General features: G+C 40.1%; 1 protein-coding gene across 3 annotated transcripts in view; it reads right to left on the bottom strand.

Annotated features, from left to right (window-relative positions):
- Nucleotides 1–26,740, bottom strand: part of TENM4 (teneurin transmembrane protein 4) — a 590,079-nt gene that overhangs the window by 328,524 nt on the left and 234,815 nt on the right. Inside the window, exons 1-4 of one of the 3 annotated variants that reach the window (XM_068181706.1) lie at nt 15,728–15,824; nt 15,506–15,597; nt 9,709–9,997; nt 5,043–5,312 (exon numbers count right to left, since the gene is read on the bottom strand). In XM_068181706.1, coding sequence (XP_068037807.1) covers nt 5,043–5,312; nt 9,709–9,931 — 493 coding nt within the window. In that variant the 5' untranslated portion in view covers nt 9,932–9,997; nt 15,506–15,597; nt 15,728–15,824. Of the gene's footprint in view, nt 1–5,042; nt 5,313–9,708; nt 9,998–15,505; nt 15,598–15,727; nt 15,825–26,740 lie in introns of those variants that run through there. The other 2 variants (XM_068181707.1, XM_068181704.1) reach the window with 2 other exon arrangements.

The following is a 26,740-nucleotide window of genomic DNA, read 5'->3' as shown; positions in this document are numbered from 1 at the left end:
GCACTTCTGCTGCAAGAACTTCTTTACATGATAGATCACAGTTGAGCATCTTCAACTCAGTTGAACTGTCTTGAGCCATCTGATGCTAATCATCCTGTCTGTGAGATCCTTCTGGCCATTTGATACTGCCCACATTCTTCCAAGGAAGAGATGATGACAGAGAAAAACATCACACCAGTCCTCACAGCATTAATCATGGCTGACTTGTCCTGCTAATGAAAAGAACTGCTTCCTCTGTCTCTTGCTCCTTCTCATATTTAACCAGCTACTTGCCTTAGTGGATATGAACACTGAGCTCAGATTACAACTAAAGTAAATCCTTAGTTTGGAATAGTTTGGAACAGCTCCTTTGGAATAGCTGAAAGTTAAGTTGTACTGTTTCTTTGTTTGTTTGTTTGTTTTTAAAGGGCTGCAACTCCACTTTCACAAAGACAAATTTTAAAAATGCTGTTGACCCAGGTGTACAGTAACCCTGTAATAATTTTACTGTGTAAACCAGTAAGCTCATTATCACACTGAAGGTAGAGGAAAAAGCTGGTTTTGTTGGTGGTGGCAGAGCTTTTTGTTTTGCTTTTTTTTGATTTTTTTTTTTTTTTTTTGTGGGTAGGGATTTTGTATTGGAATATCTACCCAGTTTCTGTCCGTCTCTCAAATTCAAATCTGTCCAGGGATTACCAGCGTAATTCGTAACACTTTGAATGGATCTGGGTTAAGATTTCTATTACAGACCCAAAGGAATAGACACAGCCCAGTTCATGGACGTTTGCACGCAAACACTGTCCACATCCACATATGTTAGGAGTCCTCTAGACAGTACAAAAGCCCAGCCTGAATAGTCCTGCACAGCCCCAGAGGAATAAGGCACAGCAGTGCTGCAAGAATTGGAACTGGAGAAAGAAGGATGCTTGAGAGACCAGCACGGAAAGCCATTCTGACTGAGACAACATCTAGTCTAGACCTTTCTGAGTAGATCTTTGTCTAGTTTACGCTTAAAAGCTTTAAGCACTGGAGTTCCTCAGACTCCTCTGATCTCCTCCAATACCAAACTGCCTTCCAACTCTTTATCAGGAGAGGAGACTCTAGATGCTGTCTTTCAACTGTTTTTGCTATGGGGAGCAATGGACCCAGGTTGCAGCTGAAATCCATATCAGCTCTTAGAAAAAGAGTTGTTCACAGCAAACATGGTCAGCTGCAGAACCAGGATACAGTGGTTGTGGCCTCTCCATTCTGATAGATACTCAAATTGTAACTGAAAAAAAAGCCCTGAGTGACCCAACCTGACCTCCAACTTAGCCCTGCTTAAATCAGGAGAGGGACCAGAGACTTTCAGCAATGCCTTTCAGTGTAAATTATCCTGTGGTACTGTATTTTTATGATGATGTTATTATTAGAAGGTTTCTTTTTTTGGTTTTTTTTGTTTTGTTTTGTTTTGTTTTTTTTTTTTGTATGTGACTAAATTGCTGAAAAATAAGCCAATTTCTGGAAGATTATCTATTACCTCGTTCTTCTTCAATGTGCTCTTCTCTATGGTAAACAATTGCTGGCTCAGTACCAATCCTGTTTGGGGTTAGCTAAGGTACCGCCAGGAAACTCCAGGCTTCCATCCAAATGACCACTTCAGGAACTTCTTTTGCTTGAATCAGTCTTGCTGAGAAATAGTGCAATCTACTATAGGAAAGAAGTTCTCCTAAAATCATTGCTAGACTTCCAGGAACCAGTCTCCCTCTGTGCTTGATTCTGAACTGTTAATGGGAGTTCACAGTTCCAGTTCAGATCATGATCATGCTGCAGAAAACCCCTGAGCCATATAAAGTGCCTGCTACATCAGCAATACAGAATGACAGCACTGTCCCCAGTCAAGATGCAGCAACTTGAGCTGTGCTTCTGTCCCCTCACTGCGCAAAGTGACTATCCAGGTCAAGTGAAATGCACTGTCCACTGGAGGGGAAGCCATCATGGCTGTTTGAGTGTGCAGGATGTGAGCTCAGGGCAATGCCAGAGTTATAACTCAACTCTTTAGTGAAAACAAACTCAACTTAGTAAAAGCATTGGCCTCCTAGAAGCATTCAGCCTAATGAAGGTGTCCCTACTCAGGGCAGAGGCTTGGAACTTGATGTTTTTTAACATCAAGTTTTGTTACTTCCAACCCAAACCATTCTGGAGTTCTGTGAAAACATCATAACAGTTTAGATAAAGCTGCAGATGGCTTTCCATTCCAGCTCCCTGTGCAAGTGATCTATGGACTACAATATGCCAGGAAACCAGAGAACTTCATAGGCTTCCTTAAGGACAGGGATGGACAGTAACTGTCCTTTCTGAGCAGCATATCTGTTCCTTTAAGGCATCACCACTCCTGAAATAAAAACAAACCTACTGTTCAAGGGAGTCAGACCTCTCCTTTTCTAGGAACGTAATAAATTTTTTGGCAGACTTGTGCTTTGACAACCTTGGATTTACAAACATCAGAAGTAAATTCTGATTATTTATTTTGGATAAATAATGAACAACATAAAAAGTGCTGACTTTGACCTTCATTGGAGAAGTTGGTTTAATGAGCCCCATAAACTCTTCTATTGATGGCAGGTTCATAAAGTCCATATTGACTTCCGCTAAAGGCTATAACTTCTATCAATACTGTCAACAATTAATATTGGCTCATAAAGGTATCCTGTAAACTGAGTCATAGCATTATGTTACTTTACACTGCCATTAGCAAAATTTCATGTCTTCTTGAAAATGCTTCTTCTGTAAATCTGGTATTTCTCAAAATAGCCTGTGTGATAGCTAGCAGTCCAGAGAAACACTACTTATGTGGAGTGAGGAGGGAGGAAACGTCTTTATGTTTGGCAGAAAAAGCTTATGAGAGGATCTCAGTCTTCATTTGCTCCTACAGCAGGTCTCAGGCTGTGAGGAGTTTGTGCATAAAGGTTTCTCACACCTTTATTTGTGCCAAGCAATTACAAAAGAAAATGCTCAAATTCTGCCTACTTAAAAGACCTTTCCCTAACCTTCTTTTCTTTCTGCCTTGCAACATTTGTTTAGATATGTTTATACCACCAATTCAACCGCAATCCCTATATCAAAGTGAACTTTTTATCAGCTCTGGACCAGTTTTTCTGACCTGAACATAGTCTGATGTCTATGACATCTTCCCAGGAAAGTCTAAGCATCAGATGAAGCTCACCACCAGCACAGATTGGATCTTAATATTTTCCTTCAAGTTCCACCAACTTTTTTTTTGTCACTATGGACAATATTATTACATACTGCACACCACAGCAGTCTATGTTTTATTTGTGCTACACAGACTTTTGGTTTTAGTATGATACAGCCTTTCTCATTCAAAACACCCATCATCTAAGACTGCAAATGCCTAGGCTCCAAGGAAAATCCTATTTTTATACAGCACTGTATGTTCTCCACCTCTCGTTTCCCTTTTTCTAGTTGCTATGAAGTGATGGTTCAACAAATGTTTAGTGTACCATTAAACTTAAGGAAAGAGGAATTGAAGGTTGTCTCCAACCTGACATGAGTCCTACACCCTCTGTGATTACTTTCAGTAAAACTTTTCAAGGCATGTGAAGTTGCTAATGTGCTGTTTCTAATATAATTTCATTTGAAAGTGATCTGTAGGTACAAAGTTGCATTTGCAGGTGTAGACATAGCAGGGAGAAAGACTCCTGTAGATAATGCAATTCTCCTCTGTTAAGACCAAAGGAAAAAAACCCATGAAGCTAAAATTCTGTATACTGCTTTTCTTAGTAGGCATGGAAAGAAAAAATGTATGGGATAGGATCGCAGCTGCTCACACATCCCATGGAAAGCACAAAAGAGAGCCTGGATAGAGGAGAATGGGATGGAAGCACAAGGTGCTTACTTTTGGCTGTTTTCTAGCAATTTCTTGTGAGTGTGCAAAACTTCAATTGACCCTGATTATCCCTCTGATTTTTCATCAAAACACAAGGATCAGAAGCAAAACAATGTAACCTGACACTCTGTGTCTGTGTGTAAGACTAAGAATCTTTAAAAAGTATAGCAAAGATAATTTTAAAAGATTCTTCTGTACCTCCTTTGAACAGAAGGCCATTTATCTTTGAACTCTGCCTAATATATCATTATCTCTGAGCAGAAACTTAATAAGCTTCAACTGTAATTTTGTTGGAGTTAAACATAAAATCATGTGGGTGGTGTATGTCTCACTGTCATGGCTTCCAGAGGAAAACTTATCATCATTTGTCACTATAATACTGTGGCAAAAAGCATGAAAAGAACAAGTGATACAGTCATTTCACATGAGCTTTCTGCGCCAAGCACAAGTGCCCGATGACTAGTACGCAGCAGCTATATCAAGAAACAGGCTATTCTATAACTGAATTAAAGGTGAAAAGGCATATAGGACTGGATGAACTCCTGGGTCAAGTTGCAATTGAATCAAAATCCCCTCTCCTTCTCCTACACTGCTTGGCAGAACTGCTGACCAAAAGGTTTGCAGACCTACAAAAGGCATGCAGGAATCCCCGCAGCTGGGGACACAAAGTTACAGAGATAAAAAAATCTGTGACCTTCAGCTTTTATTTCGCACAAAGAAAAGGGCTTCTAAAAATATTTCACCATCATTTTCCTTCAGAGAGCAGTCAGCCAATTTACATAAATGAAGCAGCCCCTGTCAAGGAAGCAGCAAGGAAGAGAAGAAAATTTTCTATCTAGAAAATCTGAGCAAAGATAAGAGTAGCATCAGCCAGAGGAGGGGAGATTTAAATGCCTTCCCTCTGAAAGGTTGCTGCAAAAAGCAGGGAGAGTATTACAGCTATTTAATGATCTCTGTCGCAGTGATAAATAAGTAGAAGCTTCTCCAGCAGTTCATTAACAAAGACTCTGTAGGACAGTAAAAAGGCCACGACTGGGGCTTTTAGAAGAGTGTTTTCATGGAGTCTGATAAAAAATCCCATCACTAAACCTAAGGAAGATTAAGGTGGAGTAATAGGAAGAGACATTCCTTATAGAGCTCAAGGCTGACACTTGCATGCATTGTCATCACTTACCAGTTTCAGTATTCTCATGCTCTGTGTCGGTGAGGGTGAGGTTGGAGTTGGCCCGGCTTGACAAGCATGAGCTGCGCCCGGACTTGGTGTTGCGTCCCCAGAGCCTCACTGGGTGCTCGGGTGACATGACCACATCTGCTTCGGTGTCGGCATCCGAGCCAGCGCTGATGGAGTAGCCACAGTGAGGCAGCCCGATATCGGTCCGGTATAAAGCCCCATGTGTGGGTGTCACATCTTCAAGTCCCAGTTCTCGCAAAGAGAAGTTGGCTCCTGTGAGAAAAACGTATCAGCCGGGTTATTCTTTAATAGGGCATGGTGCCATCTAGCACATATCAAGAGCAGAAGTGTTCATCCTCTACCTTCACGTGCGGCATAGCAGCATAACAGTAAGACACAGCAATATCATACCAAAGATACCTCTCTTGTGTGGTAGTGGTCCTGCTCACTGTGAGAATCATAGAATCATTAAAGTTTTAAGATCATCGAGTCCAACCATTACTCAGCATGTCCAAGCCCACCACGAGAAAATTTCTCTAAGCATCTCATCTATACTTTTTTTATTACAATTCTAGAGACGGTGATTCCTCCACTTCTGTAGGCAGCCTGTTCCAATCCTTGACCACTCTTCCGATGAAGAAATTGTTCCTAATATCCAACTTCAACCTCTCCTAGTGTCACTTAAGGCCATTTCCTGTTGTCCTATTGCTTGTTACTTGGGAGAAGACACGAGTCCCCACCACACGACAGCCTCTTTTCAAACATGCCAAAACTAAAAAGTGTCTGGATTCCTGCTTCTGGAACCTGACAAAAACTCAGGGCACGTTCAATGAAATCATCAAGTTTGAAAGCAAAAACAGATGTAGAAATGGTGCAATACTTTAGGAGAGGCAAAAAGTAATCTTGTGAGAAAAGCAAAATGAGGCGTGCAATGATCAAAAGTCCTACCAACACCTGACAACTTCCCTACAATAGGCAATTTGAGTGAGTTCTGCTCATTGAAATCCCTGAAATTACATACTGGGGATTTAAATTTCCTTTGGCGATTTCACTTTCCCCTTGCTGGCCACTCACACCTTGACTCACATTTAGCTATTCATTCTGAGAGAGTCACAGCAGAGGTTATTTGGCCGCAAATAGATGCAATTGTTTAGCTGACTAAAAATATGACCTGAAAAGTGACTCTTGACTCCATGTCTAGTTACCTGCAGAGCTTCAAAATCAGACTGAATTGATGTGAATAAGGCTTCAAATATTAGCATACTTTGTTTGGAAAGTTCCAGAAAGAGGCTGGGGAGAGCAATTTTAATCCACATTTATTTATTAATGCATGCATTTATTTTTCAGCCTTGAATATCTTGAAAAGATTTTGGCCACCCATGAGTGCCTTTAGCTGCACAGTGCATTTATACAGCTCAATGAACCCCTGCTTCTGTTATGCTACGCCTTGGATGGATTAAGGAACTGAGCAGTTTGCAGCTCAGGCATATTTCAACAAGATAAATCTGAATGCACGATCTCCAGTAAATTTCAGGCACAAACCTTCCTTTGAACACTGAATTTCATGACTACTCATTATTGAAATCTGTTCATCAAGTCTGGATCTCAAGGTTGTATCCAAAGCTGAATTACCATTTTCTCCTTTCTCAAGACCCCACAATTGTGTGTTTTTTCTCACATTTCTATTTGTTGATGTCAAATATCATGTGGTAGAAAATGTGTATCCAACAGTAATAGTCAGTTTTTTACTTTTCCAGAGTATGATTTCACACTTCTGCAAACAGCCTAGTTTGTCCTTGAACCCTGATGATGGGGAAGGTCTCTCATATTGGAGCACATATGCATCAGATGACAGGTGGCCAAAAGTAGATGCTATTTTACTACATTTTTCATTCAGTTGACTTTATAGCTCACAGTGAACAGAGAGGAGATATCTGAATGCAAGGTGAATAGTGGGACTGGACAACATTTTCATGTATAGCTCAGAGAAGGAGCTATTTGATAGCAGGAGAAAATTCTGGTTCGGCTGGTTACAGATCTGCAGCTGACAACACTCCAACTGCATAAGGGATTCATGAACTTCACACCTTTTTAATTGACCAAACAAGATTAAAGCTTTCAGACAGAGTGGACAGAAAAGGTTGCCTGGGGCTCACACCTCTGTCCGACCCTTGCTTGGGAAGCACAATGCAAACTTGTGGCAAAGTAATACATTTAACATGATTACAAAGTGCTTTGAGAAATTGTCCTCTACATTCTCATGGCATGAAGAAGCAAATAAACCCAGCCTAAGTTATAAATGCTAGGAAGCAGCATCTCCCCAGAGACCTTGCTCTTCTCTTCTAGTTTCAACTTATGTGTAAGGCCATGGTTTTCTAAACCATCCCTTGGGGAGTACTGAAAAATATCTTTTCGGTTTTCCTTGTGTGTTTGAGTCACTGATGGCAAGTTACACCATTGCCTGAAAGAAGCCACACTCAGCATCATCAGGCACATCAATGTGCAGCATGACCGATGTTCTCCAGTAACAGCAGCTCATAAATTATGAAAAATGACTGTTACAATTAACTGAAAATCAAATTTATTTGCAATAAACAGCAGCAGATGCATTGATTTTCATATTCTATGCTCACTGTTGCCTTTTAAGCTGGAAGAACTCAAGTCAATAAAAGGAGGATAATAAATATCCAAGACTTTTTAATTCAGATCTGGTCTATTTTCTCCTGTGCTGACTTGCACATTTGCTGACACTCACTCTAGCTAAAACCATTTAAATGCTGACTTGTTTATTTACTGAATTTATTTGGTCAATTTGAAATGTTTCCCTCCTCTGCCTTCCAAACCAATGCAAGAGAGAAATTCACTTTGCCTGGTTGATGTCAAGCAGGCTAATAAGGCTTGGTTTCAGCTGGCCTGAAGCCAAAAGCATCACAAAGAGAGGTCCATTCATGGCTTACTGCCAGTGGAAAATGTGGCACAGAAAATCTGGGATAATTGTTAACACTCTTGAGGCCAGTTTTGGGACCCTCAGGATAAACTGGGAGAAAGCTTTAAGTTGAGCCATTTGTGAGAGTTATATCAGAAACAGAACTGGTGCTCTGACATGGTTAATCCTAACTTTTCAATTAATTTCAGTTACTTTGACCAGTCATTTTTACTCAGTACCTTCAAAATTTTCCTAGGGAAGCATGAGCTTGTGTATAGAAAATTTACACTCCCTGTCAACAAACTGGATTTTCAAGAAAGGTAATCTTTTGTGGGCTTCTTTGGAGAAATCCATAGATCTGCATGGCCTCATAGACCTCCAAGTTGAAAACCGCTGACCTGGACTAATTCACATCTATCCTGCATGGTGAATATATTGTATGAAGTAAGCAAATGCAATGACCTAAAAAGTTTCCTTTTCTTTATAATGTCATACATTCCTTAGAGGGGATGAAGTACTTCAGAGTTGCTAAGAGGGAAACTGCTTTCATGATGTCACAGTGTTACTTACATTACCTATTGGCCCTTTTGTTGATTATTGCCTGTTACAGCTATTCTGAAACCCAAACACCAAAGCCATATGCATGAAGATACTTCAGCAAATAATTTTACTTGTGTGCGCCTTGAAAAAGAGTCTTGCACCAAAACCACAAATGCATGATTTTTGAGGAGAAATCAAGCAGACCCCAAGTTTAATGAGTGTATTTATATGCATTCCTTTTGGGGAATCAGCTTCTCTAAATTGCAGAGGATGTGCTCAGAGTACTCTGGGTCGGCTAGTTTATGTCCACTTTCTGGAATGCTGCCTACTCTATTTGACTCACTTTGCCATTTTATGCTTTTCTTGATGGACTTCTAAAAACAATTTATGTGAAGCCCTGGTTGGAATCTGAACTACAGCTCTACAGAAAAATGGAGATGAATCTTATAGTAGGGGACAGAAATCTACCTCATACAGGCAGTAACAGCAGTGAAAATTCTAACTGCACTGACTTCAGGAATCTCTGTTGGAATTGTGGAGTCCATGATGACTCTTGAAACTCCACATCTTCACAGATACTGGGACTCAGATTCACTAAATCCTAAAGTAGTTCCTTACTCTAATATTGGAGCATGTCCCCAAGGCAAACCTAAAACCTACAGGCCATGTACAATCCCAAGAGGGTTCATCCCATCTGGACTTCAGTTGCCTCCTTTCTTCCAGGGTTCTTGGATTTTGCTGTAGACCAGATGGACAGTGTGGACAGTGACACTCTCCCCTTGTTGCCTTCTGCCTCAGCATCCTCGTTGACTTCCTTCATGACAGAGCAGACACGTGACATAGTGAGAGGTCTCCTGAGCAGGCAGGAACTTTCCATGCCACGTCAGTACCATACAGGATGTGCACAGGGGGCTCTAGTCTCATGGTGGGAAGTGGCAAAGTGCTGCTGCAGACAGAAAGACTAAGACATAGAAAATGTGTCTTAGTAAGTGCTAATGAACATGGGATATGGGTATGCCACTTAAAGGACACCGGGTTGCACATGGTATCTTGTGCAATACAATGAAGATGATCTCTGCTGCTCTCTCTCTTACATCTTGCTTTTGGCCTCAGAGTCTTTCAAAGGTAGCCTCCCACCCAGCTCTGGCTTTCAGCTGATTCCCTCATGCTGCTTACAGCTGCATCTGCTGAAAAGTAACCCACCTGCTCGGCAGAATTCATCAGCCTCCTGGTGCACCATGTCTTTGACCCGATTGCTGTAGGTCAGCCTGGAGTCTTGATCATAAGCTTTCAGGGTCTCGCTGGAGCTGTAGGACTTCTGGGGTGCCTTGCTGTCCTCACTCTCAGCTGAAGAGCTGGTGTAGCGGCGCTCAGTGTCGCGGCGCCGAGTCAGAGATCGATACGGCTTTCTTTCTTTTACATCCATGGCACCCTTGTCTGAATATTCAACATTAAAATAATGACGTCTGTGTGGCAGTCAGATTGGAATAACCTGAAAGAGAGAATTAAAAAATGTCATGCCTTTGGGCACTCATAGGCTAATTTGCCTTCTTTATACATTCTTACACTGAAGAAAAGGGATGTTACTTAATGGATTGCAGAAAAACCCTCTTAGAACAATTACCAATAAAAAGAAAGTCTCAATTATGTGTGATTCATTTAATAATTGCCACTGCTAACAGGGTACATATATGCAGCAACCTGCATCTGTCTGAACTAGGCATGTACTTGGGAATTTGAAACTGATTGTGATATTGTGTGTCTTCTTTCCGTAGGAAGTGATTCAGAGACCTCGAGGAGGCATGTATTCATCAGTCACCTAATCTCTGGGAAATCAGGTAATGCTGAAATACCTCTATTTGGGCAACTAGAGGGCTTTGAAAAAATGCTGTCCTGTGGTTTTCAAAATGTTTCCACAGATCATGAGGTTAGAATGTATGAACAAAAGACTGAGATGGTATAAGAAGGCAAGTGGGAAGAGAGAGGGAGAAAGGAAGAATGAAGAAGAGAGATGTGGATGGAAATTACATAAAAATGTCTTCCCTTTCAGAGTGCTCATCTTTACTCAACTGGAAATATATTAGAACTAAGGCAGAGCTGAGAAAGTGTAAATAAATGATAGTGTTCTGCTTCATGTAACAGCATGGCATGAGATTTATTTCTGTGGAAAAACCAACGTATATATGCATTGTAATACAAGCACACATATCTGCACACAGGGAAAACAGATATCAGAAATAAAACTTATTAAAAGTATTTTTGTCAAAATAATTAATAAGTGGTATTTTACTTCAAGTTTATTAAATGTGACAGAAAACACAGAAAAAAAATTAATGCAATGACTTGCATCTAGATGGAAAAACTTGTTTTTTAGTATGTAAACTTGTTTATGAGAAAAAATAATGATAAAATACACAAACCAAACATGGAAAATCTGTAGCTATCAGCTGAGTGTCTCAGAAACTGAATCCTCCTGACTGGTAAAGAACAGAAGTTGATACTCTAAATGCCACCCCAGGATATTGTTGTTTACCATCAGCATTTAAAAACAGAAAGGGAAAGGTTCAGAAAGCACCTATCAGTTCTTGGTCTTTTTCACAGCAAATATGTATGGAAATATATGGCAAGAACTGAATCACATTCTGTTGGCACTTCTTTCTTGAAAAGCTAAACCCTGAATGTACTAATGAAATCTTACTTGTCCATGACTCAGATCCTAGCCTTGCTTCAGATGCTGTGTCCTGGATTTCAGAGAATCATAGAATCCTAGAATGGTTTGGGTTGAAAGGAACATTGAAGATCATCTAGTTACAATCCCCTGCCATGGACAGGGACAGCTTCCACCAGACCAGGTTGCTCAAAGCCCCATCCAGCCTGGCCTCGAACACTGCCAGGGATGGGGCAGCCACAGCTTCTCTTGGCAGCCTATGTCAGTGCCTCACCACCCTCACAGGGAAGAATTTCTTCCTAATACCTAATCTACACCTGCCCTCACACAGCTATGGTGCAGAAGTTGAGGATGGGATGTGCTGTGAGCTTTGTAGGTCAGCTTAAAGGGATGTGGTGTAACATAGTATTTATGGGTTTTAAAACTGAGGAGTTTTAAATGAAGGATGTGTGAAGGATGGAAGACTCCTAGCATAGGTTCTGATAAGCTACAAATCATAATAGTAATACTGAAGCCTGAAGACAACATTTTATTAATAATTTCTTGCTTGAAAAGCTGTCTGGCACAAGCACAACTAAAAAAATACTGGAGTTGAAGAGAGACTGCAAGAGGAAGCAAGAATTACAGGAAGGCCATGAGGTAAACTGGCACCTGGGCAAAGAAGAAGCAGGGTTACGCTCTTAGGACTCTTGTCGGGTTAAACCATGACACACTCCTATTTGTGCAATTCTGATTGTGCTAAAACTGCTAAAGGCTTTTGTCCCTTTAACCTCCAAAACCAACTGTGCAAGGACAGACCCCAATTCCAACACCTTGTCTGGCTTCTGTAGCATGCTTCCTGCGAATTAAGACACTACTATAATAAAAAAAAAAAAAACAAAAAACAAAAAACAAAACAAAACAAAAAAACTCCACAATCCATTGTCTCCATTCTATTCCAGAGATTGTGACAGACCACGTTCATACTTTCTGTTTGTCAGCAAAATGCACAGAAGCTACTGAACACTTAGGGAGGGAGAGCGGAAAGGAGGAGAGTCTTTAATGAGTTTTACCTAAGTCATCCACAGAGATTTGAGTACCACTTTGACTTCAAACATATTTTTAAACCCACCAATCTCATTGACTTAAATTCATTCAGGTAAATGCAATACAGTGAATACAAATGGGATTACTCACCAGCCGAAACTGGCATATTAAATGTATTGCAGAGTGAGGGTACAAAACTAAGGCCTGAATGTAGAAGCAATAGTGAAAGAGATTGCATTGTGCTATAGAACAATAGCAGCATGTAAGAGATCTACCAAATATTGGTAGATTCAAACATATTGGTGCTTTCACCCTGGAAAGAAATAAAAGAAATAGAGCATCTGTTTGCCTTTCAGTGCACTGTTATGTCCCCTTTAAAAAAAAAATGTTTTTTTTGGCTTGAAAAATTGTGACTTTTTTACACTTGTTATTGAATCCACTTGTCTCCTTCATAGCATCTTTTCCTGAAAACCTTAGAAGGAGCAGGTTTGTTATACTTTTGAATATACCACCTTAAAACAGGCTTCTTCACAAAAGCCCAGTACTGAGAGTTGCTATAATGAACACTGAAATTGTGGTTTATTGTTATGGGGGATGAAGATAGCAGACTGTGAGTGAGAAGTGGTTATTCTCTAAGAATGAAATGAGGAAAGGTAGCTTCTGTCTGCTCCCAAGCATTGTAGCAATTCCTACCTAGGGCTGGTCATTTAAAAACCCTCTAGCAGGAGAGTAACATGTGCCAAGGAAACCTTTTTGCACTGCTAGAGCCACAAGGTACAAACAGGGTCTGCAATTACCATTAGTAACCTTGCAACTTAGGAAATGACAAAAAAACATGAGGAAATTGACTGAATTCCCACCAGATGAAGGGTTTTCTTTTTGTAAGGAAAGGTGCTGAAAAACTGAAAATTCTCCTACAGTTCATCAAAAATAGCCCTGTAAATTTGCACCATCCATATGCACATTCCTCTGTAACAGTGTTTCTATTCCCAAGTCATTAATGTCTTTATAAATTTAACTCTTCTCAACTTTTTATTTCTCTCTCCCTTACAACCTGGGGCGACTCTCCAAATAGAAAGGTTACCTCCATAAAACATAATGAAGATTTTTTTAAAGCTATTTTTAAAGACTGAACTGTTGCATTTACCTGACTTAAGTAAGTTTCCAGCACTTCTGCATGGACATGCAGTTCTTGTCATCTCAGTGTTATGGCCCAATTCCCACATGTTTAGATACCTTACTTTCAAAGGAGTTGTGCTGTCAGAGAGTTTGCTGCATATCTTTTCTGTGGTAGATTATTATTTTTTTATTTGCTACTCCTTGTGTCTAGATTTTACTTCTGCTACAATTTCATCAGTGCCACCAACACCTCACATTTTTCCTGACTTCTCTGGCACATGACAAACACAAAGAATCACACTCATCTCAGTTACACATGCAACCACCAGTTTCTTTCCGTCTTTAGCTCATGATTGCTCCTCATAATTTTAAAAGCTTCCATAAACTTGCTGGACTGCATGTAAAAAAACAGGCTTTCTAATATGGACCTTTCCATCTCTGTGTTCATTTTCCCTCCATAAAAACACAAAACCCTCCTGCTCTTAATCATTTATATTTGGGAAGGATTTTCTTGTCCTATAATGCAGTGTTTCTAGTTCTGTATGTTTCTTTCATAATACTGCTGTCTGCATAACATATAAAACTTCACCTTTTTTCCTATTTTAAATTTTTACATTAAGGACAATTAGTTCCAATAGCCATTCCTATTTTTAGCAGCCCTCTGTGTATGGGGGTCCAATCCCAGCTGGACCACAAACTGGTCTGGAGTACAGCTCACAACAGAAGCATCCTTCTCTCTTATTCTACTGAGAAAAATCCCACTGACCCCAGAGAGGGTTACTTAGAGATAAAAGCCTTTAAAATCAGATTCCTTGATATAGTTATATTTTTCAGAAGGGTGGGACTCTCCTCACATCCCTGCATATATGTCAGGGCATGGAGCACAAAAATCAGCTTTCTGGTTCTGGTGCAGTAGTGCAGCAAACGTAATGCTTATTTGCAGCACTTTTTTATTTTGCTTTTGCTTTGGTTGGCTCCCAAATAATCCTTTTTATGATGTTTTATCCTTTATATTTCTCCTCTTCATTCTCAGTTCTGTTGGTTTTTGTTGTTCCTTTGGAGCTTTGATTAACCACACCGGCTTTCTGCTGCAGAATTGCACTCAATGAATGGCAAGGGATATGATTTATTTTCTGAGTCACTGCTCAAAAGAGAAACTTGCATCAATCAAAAACCAGACAAGGAAGTGTGACACCACAAAGCGATATGCTGGGAGGCGCTTATAGCAAAAAGTACAGGTGGTCTTTGATAGCTGACTTACATTGCAGGTCACTAATCACAGAGATTAGCAGCAAGGTGATAGACAGCGCCTGTTCTGGGAGGCAGCATGTCATATCATCCAATTTTCTGTCAAAATGTGAGGGTTTAAACAGTACAGATAGCTTTATGTACTTCCCATATAGTTATGGAAACAGGGTGATGAGAAAGCTGGAAGAGTGAAATATCTTGTCTGCAAGAAAACATGAGCATGAGCTCTGGTGGGTTGATTCCACCTTCACCTTTGTGCTGAAGGAGGTGGAATTTCACTTTTCATTTGTTTTCCTCTGCAAAACTGCCTATGCAGAAATGGCATTATTTTACTTGGTAAGGCATGCTTTGTCTTCTTGAACTCAATCTCATTTCACTGCTTAGGGCAATATTTTTCCCTGTTTTTTATTGCTGCTCCCCCTTGTAGAATGAGTACTGCCATAGGATGCTGAGCAGCAAGCTTAATTTTATATTCCCTCCTTTGGGCTCCACAAATCGAATCAGTAACTAAGACCTAAAGCTGGTAAGTAGTGAGTAAGTATCCTTTCTTTCACTTTATAGAGGAAAGAGATGAGCCATGGGAAGTCAAAGTGAATTGCTTAAGGTGGTACAAGAAGAAAACAACGTAATTGAGGGCAGAAACTTGATCTCCAAGGCTGAGTCTGATACTGAGCCCTGGATTTTTTTGAGAACCAAGTCACATATGCATAGTAGAATAATTAATTTTAAAAACTGTGGCCAATGCATGCTCAAAAATCTTTGTTGGAGAATAGTAGCATGAATCCCAGGTATCATTAACAAGATGCTCTGTCATGTTCAATAGTGTCCTTCAGTCAGAAGGACTGTGGAGAATGGACAGTTGCATTGTATCTGACCTATGAAATCCCATGGTAAGTGATGAAAACCCCACTCAGAGTCAAAAGGGAGACAGATTTTCACCTTGTATATTAATCTTCTCAAAGACACCAACAGATACTGGGGGCAAACCAGCAATGTTATTTGGGAAATTAGCTCCAGCTCAGGATCCTAAGCTATAACCAAAGAATTTGTGAGTTCAGATGAATAAATGACTTTGTGTCTGTGATTATTAATATTAATTATTATTAATATTAATTATTATTAATATGATCATTAACATCCTACACCAAATTAAGTCATCACCTGGTATTTTACATCATATTTGAAAGAAGGCAGTCCACTGTGACAGTCCTACCACTTCCCTGAAGATGCAAATGCCTTGTTCAAATCTCCTTATTGTGATTTCATTGGCTCATGGAAAGGTTTAGGTTGGAGGGAACTTTATCATCTAGTTCCAACCTCACTGCCACAGGCAGGGATGCTATGCACTAGTTCAGGTTGTTTAGAGCCTCATCCAACCTGACCTTGAAAAAACCTGGCCTTCTTTACACAAAATACTGAACCTGAGAAATCTTATTTGGTCATTTTTATTTGTCAAAAATTTTCTAAGATATTGCCTCCCATTGTACCTCATCTAAACCACAAACCTGGCATAAAAGTAGTGGTGAATGTTCTTTCTGATGCATTCAGCGCATACTTCGGCAGGTACTCAAGGATTATTCAAATCAAATTTGTATTGCGTGGTGATCAGAGTCAGCAATGATCTGATCTTAGCAAATACACTACTGTGGCTTAAACAGTGTGATGCCATTTACCATGTTTCTGGGAGATTCTCCTATAACAAAGGATTCCTGTGTTTTTTATTAAACCTTAAGCTTCAGATTTATAACAGAGGTTTAAATCCCATGAGATCTTCATAGGAAATAAATTAAGCTATAGGTATAAAATCCTCTCACATTTTTGGCAAAGACTTAGGAAAGAAACAGGCACAAGAGAGGAGAATGAAGAGTTGAATTAATACTGCTTGGCTTCAATCCAGTACTCAAAGAAAGTAACAAAACCTCCCTTTTCTGGTCTCAACCACTAAGCCTTTCTTCTACTGGTAAGAGACTTGCTAGACAGTTGGTAATGGCTTGTCCAAAAGATTGGTTTGTGACCTTTTCATGAATAAATCTAAAACTGCATTAAGCTGGAGGCCCAGGAAAGTTTGAAACAGTAGTGGTGGGAAAACGTGGAGGAGGCTGGAATGCAATTATCTCAATTATTTCTGGTTTGCAACTCCCTAAGTCTTCTGTCATGGGCTGGAACATTTAACCTGTGCTAGTGAAAGATTTTAGGGCCCAAAGTTAAAAATTCTTTTGAATAATTTTTGACAAGTATAAGCAGTCTGCACTTGCAGCCATCACAACCCTACTCTGGCTTATGCCAAAATGGAAATTACTTTGGAAAAAATCTTAGTTTTATACTGAAAGTCTCATCATGACTCCATTAGCCATTCTTGGATGAAGTGGGTTTTCTTCAGAACCCTAATTTAATAGAGTGTGCAAAATGGCATTCAAATAACAAATGCCAAAAGATACAGCCTGACCATGTGCACTCTTTTATAGTCAGCCTACAAATTTTTCATGTCTTTGTCAGACTCAAGGTTTGGGTGGATGATGTGCCACACATCCAAACCCCATGTGAAATCAGCACATTTTTCAGCAAATCTCAAGAGTGACAAAGAACTAGTGACATAAAATGCTGGTAGTCACTGAAAGTATTCCCATTCTTTCTCCATCACCCACATTTTTCTAATTTGGGCTCTTACCTGGGATACAGGAAGTTAAAATTTATGTCCTTCATCTGAGTTAGGACACGGTTTTGAATGTGTCTCAAGCCTCTTAGGTGAAAGCCCTTGGCATAGCCTTTCTCAATCTGTTTGGGAGAATTTTTCCTTTTTCTTCCAGAAAAGAAAAACATAGCCTGGGGTTTGGTTTTTGTTAGTTTGTTAAAAAAAAAAAAACAAACAAAAAAAAAAAAAAAAAACAAAAAAAACCAAAAAACCCAAACCAAAACAAAACAAAAAAATTACTAGTCATAGAACTGTAGAATGGATTCTATGACAACAAGTAAGATGTCTTTGTGTTGGAAGGGACCTTAAAGATCACCTACTTATAATTCCCTGCCATGGACAGGTACATCTTTCACTAGACCAGCTTACACAAAACCCTTTCCAACCTGTCCGTGAACACTTCCAGGGATGGGGCACCTACAGTTTCCCTGGGCACCCTGTGCCAGGTGTCTCATCTCTTAGACAGTAAGAAAAGGCTGGTACAGGACTCACTCAGGGTGTTAAGCCTTATACCCACTCCTGGGTAAGCTTTGTGTCTAATTCTCAGTGTTCTGTTGTGGCCTACAGGAAACCTTTGTAATTAAATTGTGACTCAAATGAAAATATAGCAACAATTCCAAGACAATTCCCATGCACACCTTGTGCCATTCAATCTCTTTATTCCATAATTAGGTAAATGAATTCCCATGCTTAGATACACTAGCTCTGTATCCCTACTTACCTGTCAATAAATTGAACAAGGAAAGTATCTAGCCTTATAATTCCTGTATGGACTGGATGCAGTCAATTTGGAAGAGAAGAAGGGGACAGTGGTCGTGAACGGTGATTTAGGAATCAAGGTTGGTCTTTCCCCTCTATCCACTTGTGCAAATTTCTCTGCAGGACCACTGGATGTGACAGTCCCTCATGAATCTGTCCTCTGAGAGTTTGCCTAACCCCATTTGACTCTTAAATACTTTCAGCCTTAACAACATCCTGTGTGCAGTACCCCAGTGTGACCGTGTGTGGTGTGAAGAAGTACTTTTCTCATTTGAAGTCATTGTTTATGGTCTTTTTCATGGGAATATTGATGAGCCCTCAGCCTTTTCCATAAGAAAAGAAGCCTTGAACTCATACCCACTCTCAGATGTATCTTTTTGCTATTACATATTATTTCTGAAAAGAGCTGAATGGAGGCTGGGACTCTTTTAGGAAAGAAAGCACGTCTGCCTTTTCTGCCTGCAGCCACCACCCCGTGTCCATATTCCTCAGTAAAGGTATCACATTGATGTGCACCTCCTGTTTGAAACAGAGTTCAGAGCATCCTCTGTTCTACACCTTTCAGATGCAGCCTGGGGTTTGAGCAGCTCACAGGGTGACAGCTGGAATTGAAGGAGACCTGTAGTATAAAACTTGCACGATCTGAATTTTTTCTCCTTTTTGTCATTGGCTTAACTGTGAAAACAATAGAAAAGTAGTTTTGGACAGCACTAGCTTTCACTACTGCCACTGAATAGCAGGGAATGCCATAGGCTCCACTGAATTTTGAGGAATATACTTAGAATTATGCTCAAAAAGTCTTGCTAGGGACAGATTTATTTTGCATCTGCCTATTTATTAAGACCAATTCTATAGACACTGCTGAACAATAAGATGAAAATCTTCCTGCAGCAGGGGGAAGCTCTCACCTAATCAGGCAGGACACACAGAATAGGGAAAAAGTATTATCATCCTTCTTCTGCAGGCAAAGGCAACTATCTTATCCAGTTACTTGAATTCATGTAAATAACCCCGGAAACTCCTGCAGGATTAGTCACAAGGCCAACCTGTCCTTGTCTTACTACAGTATCATGTGTAAAAATGTACCTGCTCTTGTCACAGATGCTGTGGTACTGGGTAATCTCTCTTTGCCTTCCTTAAGCAGGGGGAGAAAGCAACCTGTTTTCTTGTTCTGATAAAATTCCCTAAAGGGTTGAACTTCAAACTAAGTTTATTAAAATATGAATTATCTGTAAAAAAAGACTGCAAGGACTCATGAAATGATTCATTTTAGGACTTATCTGTGAGTTAATCAGAGTGCATTGAGAGATGCTAGGGATTGATTAATCAGTGTAACCCCTACTGCGTCCAGAGCTTCACTTTCAATAGCACAATAAGCTTATGCAGTAGGAAGTGTATTTTTCTTAAGTAAAATGTCTATGGGGAAAAAAAAAATAGAGAGGTAAAAATAGTAAATTAGAAATAGGAAGTGTTTGGGTGTTTTTTTTTCTGAAACAAAGGGCCCCTTCATTGGAATAACAAGGAGGGGTATCACCTCTAGGAAGAGATTTTAAGCACGTGCAAGAGGATCTGATTGCTGGGCTGCATCTCAGAACTGCATGTACAGGGATATGGAGAAAAGGTTCTAGGGAGACCTTACAGCACCTTCCAGTGCCTGAAGGGGCTACAAGAGAGCTAGAGAGGGTAATTTGACAAGGGCATGGTGTGATAGGACAAGGACGAATGACTTCGGATGGACAGAGGGAAGGATTAGATTAGATAGAAGGAAGAAATTCTTCCCTGTGAGGGTGATGAGACATGAACACAGATTGCCCAGAGAAGCTGTGGCTGCCCCATCCCTGGCAGTGTTCCAGGCCAGGCTGGTGCTTTGAGTAACCTGGTTTAGCAGAAGGTGTCCCTGCTCATTAGATGATCTTTAAAGTCCCTTCCAACCCAAATCCTTCATGATACTATGATTTAATGACCTTCCAAAACAGACATCAATACACTCTTCCAGATGTACAAATGCCACTCGACTGAAAGATGCATTAAGGAGGGATCTTAATAAGGTAATGATAACTGATACTGTAGTTCAAGTAAAAAAATCAACATTACATTTATTCTATTCTTGCAAAACACTGCTTTTCTACTTGCCCAAAGCTACCAGAGCAACAGTAGGGTTTATTTTTACTTTTTTTTTTTTTTTAACACATGGAGAAAACTCAGATTTCTTACTTCTTTAGCCTTCAAAGAAGTCCATTTTCACTTCTCCCATGTTACAGGCACAACAGACCAACAGAAAGGAGGTGACCTGACCAAATAATGAAGGAAGTCAGTGGCACTGACTACACAAACCCCAGCTCCTGTTTGCACATCAGAGGCCTGCTTACTGGAGTTCTTGGATTCTGTGCCAGTAATAATGAAATTCAATCATCTTTCAGTTGATAAAATGCTAGATAAGAAATTAAGTGTTTTATCCCAGTTTAAACTGAAAAATAAATTCTGTCTTGCTGGTATTAACATCACTAGTTTAGTGACTAAGTGATGAATCTCCTGGTTTGCCATAGGAAAACGTCTTGTATTTGACTTTCTGCCAAAATAGAACAACTTATTAAATCTTTCTTATAAGAACAAGTTTTGATGACATTTTACAAAATTAGTTGAAAGGCTCACTCTTTTGCTGAAGAAAAACTTCAGCATGCCATGCTAAGGAATCCATCTTAAAGAATATTCAGCAAAAAGTCATTGTGGGAAGAAAAGGAAAAAGTAAATGAAGGAGCCGAGGAGGGGAGAAAGCAATTGAAGATATAAATGGCTCTTCTTAGTCATACCTTTAATGACTAGCTAGACCAAAGATTAGAAGTAATTGAACTAGCTCTCAGTCAACAAAAAATGCAAGTAGATTGCAGAACAGAGTGGGATTACGTTAGTTTACACTAAACCAAGAAAAATTAGTGTTTGAGCAGCGCTTAAAAAGAAGAAATTGCTATATAAATGTTAATTATTACTATTTGTTTCAAATAGATGCAAAAAACATAATCTTTTACTTGTCTTAGGAAGTAAAAGACAATAAAGCAAAACTCAGTAACAGCCTCCATCATTTGGCTGAGACCTATCAGATCACACTTGAGAAAACACACGGAGCCTTATTCAGTGGCCGTCTCTGAATCCTGAGTGTTTCATGTGAAGTCATAGGTGACTGTCTATCTCTGGAAAGCCTATATTCTGGGAAATTATAAAAAACCAACAAAGCCCACCCAAAGCACGAAGGTTGCCAGCTCCACCAATGTCAAAAGAATAGAGAATATAAGAGATGGACACCATGGGTTTCAGTAGCAAGTAAACCTGAACTGTTGCATGGCCCAAAATCTTCATTTTGGGCCATGCAACAGTTGCTGAGATGAGGAAATAGTTATGTCTACTGCTGAGAAGCAAGAGCAAGACTCTGGGAAATAGCACCAGTTTCTCTTATGCCCTCCTGAACCACTAATTTATTGTGTGATCCTGGACAAGGCATTTAACCTTTTGGGCTCATTTTATGAGAAACAGATATAACCATTCTCTAGCTATTTCACAGCCAAGTAAAAGGTGTTTTTTGATGCTTTTAAGCATGTCATTTCAATAAATAATTTATGAGACATATCACTATTAAGAAGATGTCTGAGAGAGTCTAGGAGTCTAACAAGAAACTTATAAGGTGAGATCATACAGTTTCAGGATGGATTCTGGGCTATAACATGCTAATGATTTGCAAAGACTATTAGGCTTGTTGGAATCATGGACATAAAAGAACCCTAAAGTAAAAAGCTTATCTACTTTTTTGCAATAAATTTTCTACCAATTTCCTTCCTACCTTGGCAAACTCTTGCAGAGAAGAATGATAAATAGCAGAGGTCCAACCACTCCGTAAGTTTTAAAAATCGCAAGGGATAATTCAATTACAAAAAGTAATTTGTATGAAAGAAATATTTTGCCAGGATATGAGCTAATAAAACCCTATATTTAAGCTCACCATTTCCAAGGCAGTATACAAATGTTAATTTATTAGCAATTATGTTTGTAAAGGAAGCAGTACAGATGGAAACAGAGGAGACAGCAACATCCTCAGTCATAAACTCCTGAAGCCAAATGTCTCATTGTACATATCATTGCCCAAGTGAAGCTGGATCAATGATTGCATCTGTTGCATGCAGAAATCTGCAGGAAATCCAATTGCCAAGAATCTTTTAAACATAAGTTTGTTTTCACCAAAGTGCAGGCTCCTGGGTTTGAAAATGTCAATGTCAGTAGAGGAATGGTTCCCTGTTTCAATGTTTCTGATGACAAACCCTACTTGAGATGTTCCCTCCTGCTAGAGCTCAGCCACCCTGCTGCTTCCTGCCTCCCTAGGGATACTGATGCAGCTGTTCATAAAACCACACCATAAGCAGATCAGGGAAATTGTCTGGAAAGTAAAAGAAAAAGAGCCCTTATCTGCCAAATCCTTATCTTTTTATTTTTGTAGCCTACCCCAACTTTATTCCAGTGAGATTAATATCAATCTAGTTTTACTGAGGCATTTCACAATTAGATGCAAGGCTCAGGCAAGAGGAAATACAATGGGGTGGGAAGGAAAACAGATTGAGATACTCTTTTCTATCATCTAAGTTGGCAGATGAAGCTGTTTCCACTTTAGGTCATGCATGCAATAACTTGCCTGACCTAAAAATCTGTATTTCTAACCAGTTTTCAAGCAATAGAACTGGGGGCTTCTAATAACAATTCTAGAACATCTTTTCCAGCACTAGCCCCTACCATCCATGGACAGATGTACATTTTGTGACTCTGAGAGATAGTATTGCTTCATTCCTTAACAAGAGAGCTGCTGCTGCTTCGTGGAAGCTGCTTTGCCATGCTGAAACCCCAAGGGGTTTCAGGGGTTTCCATGTCCGCAGCTCATCTATTCCTCCTCCTTGCTTACATAGCAAAGTTCCTCTGCCCTTAATAGGAATTTCTGTTGAGACTTTATTCTCTTTGCCACATCTTTACCACACTATTTTCAAGAAGAGTTGAAAACTGATGTAAGCAAACCAGTTAAATGCAGCCAATATATTTTTCCTCCATTCACTTCCTTGTTTTTATTTCCTCTTTTTTTCTTTTTCTTTTTTATTTTTTTTTAATTTCCTTTTATTTCAGCAGCAACTGTTGGTATCCCATATAGGAAAAACGGTTTAAAGAAAACCACTCACCTTTCTTATGACTTTTTAGCTTTTTGCTTTGCAAATCATGCTGTGTATAAGCTATATCTTAAGGTATTCCACAAAACACTAGTTTTCTCCCTACATTTCTGACCAATGAGGAGTGAATCTGTTGTGTCATCTCCTGACTGGCTGGTTTTGGTGGTTTTACATCACCATGGCTTTTGTGAACTGTTCATCTGATCCAAAGTCCTTTAAATTACTTAGAAGTATTTTCCATTCATTTCACTCAGGGAGGAAAATGGGGCTTTATAAGCTCCAGCTCTGTGTTCAAAACCTTTTAATGTTCACTTTTATGGTATGGGCTGCACTGCATCATATTTCAGTCTCCAAAAGTGTCAGCACTGAGGACAAAAAGGAATGAAATTAAGAAATTGGAGTCTTTTGAAAATCTCCTTCTCAGGGTGAGCCAAAATGAAACTATGAAGAAACATATAAGAGAGCACATTGGCAATTTTTTCAGATGCAACCTGTGACCTTGGGAGCTGCTGATTTGCCCCCATGGACCCTTGAGGGGACCTGAGTTTGATGGAACAGGTTTTTCTCCAAAATTATGCTCCTTTCTGACATAATAAGCATAGTGCCTTTTATGATTAAGGCATTTAAAATTTTTCTTTCAATAATTATACGTAGCTGGGGTCTGGAGCAATCCAGCCTTCAAGCTGTCAATAAACACGTTTAGTGGCGAGTTGGGTCATTAGACTTACAAACAGGTTGAACCTAAACACTGGGGGTTTTAAGCTGATTTCTTGGGTAGGTAAAAAGATATTTATATTTTCATTTAGTTTGAGTGATACCAGCACCTGCCACTTGCTCTAAACAGAGCAGTTAACCCATAACTCCCTCTGTCAACTCCTGTTGATGAAAAGCAAAGCAGATAAATTAATGGCTCCCCTGAGAGGAGAGAACCGAGAAGGCTCATGTAAACAAACACCTCACAAAATAAAACTGTATTAATGGGAATGGAAATGAAAGAGAAAATGCCTCTCCCCATCCTTGATAGGCACAGCAGGCTGGAGGCAAAACACCGACAATGAAGCTAAAGGTGGGGAACACATACCAGGCTCTTTGGGGCTCACTCAGCAGCCATTAGTGCAGATGGAAATATTTCAGTCCAGCTGACACCAGTGGCAGCTTTTTTGGAGCATCTGACTTTGTAAATGAGACCCTTGCCCCACTATGTTGACATGGAGACAAGGTCCTGGCTACTGGGAGTTGCACCCTGCAAACAGCAATTAAAAGTGAAAAGAGGTGAAATATGTGATTCTTTTAAAAATCTGGTTTGCTTTTAGGGAAATATAGAGGATGATCCATGCTCCTTGGCTTTATACCCCACCTGAGGGTAGGCTCAGTATCTTCAGCTGCTCTGTCTCTAATGTGCTGGGGGTATGGTGCTGTGACATAAACTGCAGAACATTCAACTGCTTCCTCTGTGAAGGGATGATGTTAGGACACTTAGATATCATAGACTCATAGAAAGGTTTGAGCTGGAAGGGACCTTAAGATTATCTAGTTCCAGCCCCCCTGCCATGGGCAGGGACACCACTGGAAGATGATGGGGATGACAATCTTAAAAAAAAACAAATGTGCAGGTCAGTTGATTGGGCTCTAGTCAGGGGATAAATCTAATTAAGAGAATTTTTTCCTCCCATCTCTATGACCTTCCTCTCTCAAATATGTTTTTCCCCTTTTCCCTGTAATGGGAAATTGGATTTTAGTTTATTTTCCTGTAACTGCTTTGGAGTGGTCCTGGGTACCACAAGGCTTGTGCACCTCACAGTCCTCCAAGGCAGAGGAATGTTTGCACAGGCAAAAAAATTAAAGCAAAGACCTCTTCTCTATCTCACCCTGGCTAGTCATTTTTACCCATGCATGTCTCCTTCCTTGAGATAATACTAGCATCTGTGTGGCATAAAATGCTTGCAGAAATAAAAATAAATCAAAAGTGGGGTTTTTTTTGTTTGGTTTTTTTTTTTTTTTTTTTTTTTTTTTTTTTTTTTTTTTTTTGCAGACGAGGGATCCAGGGATCCAATCTGGTTCCCACTACTATATGGTGGGACTGAGTGTAGGGCAGACAGAATCTGCTGCTGGCCAAAGCTACAGCTTAAGGAAGGATTTATAAAAGACAGTAATGTTGTGCTTAGGGTAAAGGCAGGCCCCACGTCTGGGTCATCCTGCTCTCCTCTTCAAGATGGCAATACAACTCCAGTCTGCTCTGCATACCCAGAGGTTGCATCATCTGGATAGAGGGTATGAAGATTTCTGCCAGACTGGAGGACTGCCTTTTTGCCTTCTTCACACCTCAGCTACTCCTGGAGTGGGGAGGAGAAGCCCATAGCTGAACTTTCTCAGCTAAGCTGAGCTTCTGCTAAGCTACAAATTGTAATTTGGCAAAGGATGTGTGTAAGGCAGAATGAGTACAGCATCAAAGCAACAAGCTGCAAGTGGAATTCTTATTCACATGTGTTTTAACTCCTACCCTGGCATTGCTTATTGCCTGTGTGTTGGCTTGGACCAGAGCCAGGGAGTCAGACAATGTTCTCTGCGTAATTATATGCTTAATGGAAACAAGTAGAGGTCCCATGGCCTGGATTTGAAGAGGACTGTTTCTTAAATAGTTGCCTCTGAATCAGAGCTGGGAAGGAACAAGCCACATGCAGAAGGGACAGTGGAAGAGCACCATCTATAGAAGGAGCATGTGGTCTAGGGGCTATGCTCTGCAGTCAACTCTTATATCAGTCATTGCCTTCTTTGGCACTTTCTCAGATAGTAAATCAAGAGCAAGAAGTTGCACCAAATGGTCATTGTGGCCTGCTGAGGAGCAGGTAGCTGCAGCTCTGAAAGCACATGATATGATCAATGCCAAAACTACAGCCCAGGGGTGTGACAAGAGGTGATGTGGCTGTACTTGTGGTGACATGGAATATTTCTCTTCCAGACTGGTTTTCCACATCAACATTTCTTCTAGAGGTTAATGGTCTTATAAGTGCAGCAGCAATAAATAAATGCACCTAACCTGGAGCCTCATTAGTGTAAAGCCCAGCATTACATACCTATTTATTAACTGGGTTGGCATGAAGATGGAAGCATGAGCCTCCTTCCACCTTCCATTCCAGTGTCTCCGTTTTGACAAGGGCAGGAGAGCAGCTGGGCTAGAGCATATTTTATTTTAAGCTCCTGATTTTATGCTGCTGTGCAGAGCTGCTCTCAACATGAGGACTCGGCATAAATGTACAGGGAAGGGGTGATAGGATCACAGACAGACACTGTCAAGATCCTGGCCCAAGGCAAACATGCCTGTGGCTTTCTTACTTCATGCTTTTCAGCTCAAATTAGCTTATCTGTGTCAGAGAGGGCAGCTGTTCTATGGGGGAAGGAGAAGGGAAGGTGTAGATCACATATCTGACTCCAGAATTGTGAAAAACAAGTAAATTCAGTGGGAAAGGGGCAGAGACAGTGGTTGAGATCCCTACCTTGAGCCCAACACTTTCTCCCATAGGACTGCAG

Source organism: Anomalospiza imberbis, chromosome 2 (assembly GCF_031753505.1).
Source record: "Anomalospiza imberbis isolate Cuckoo-Finch-1a 21T00152 chromosome 2, ASM3175350v1, whole genome shotgun sequence".
NCBI lineage: Eukaryota > Metazoa > Chordata > Aves > Passeriformes > Viduidae > Anomalospiza > Anomalospiza imberbis.
Note: the sequence above shows the minus strand (reverse complement) of the source record. Positions and strands in the feature narration are given on the sequence as shown.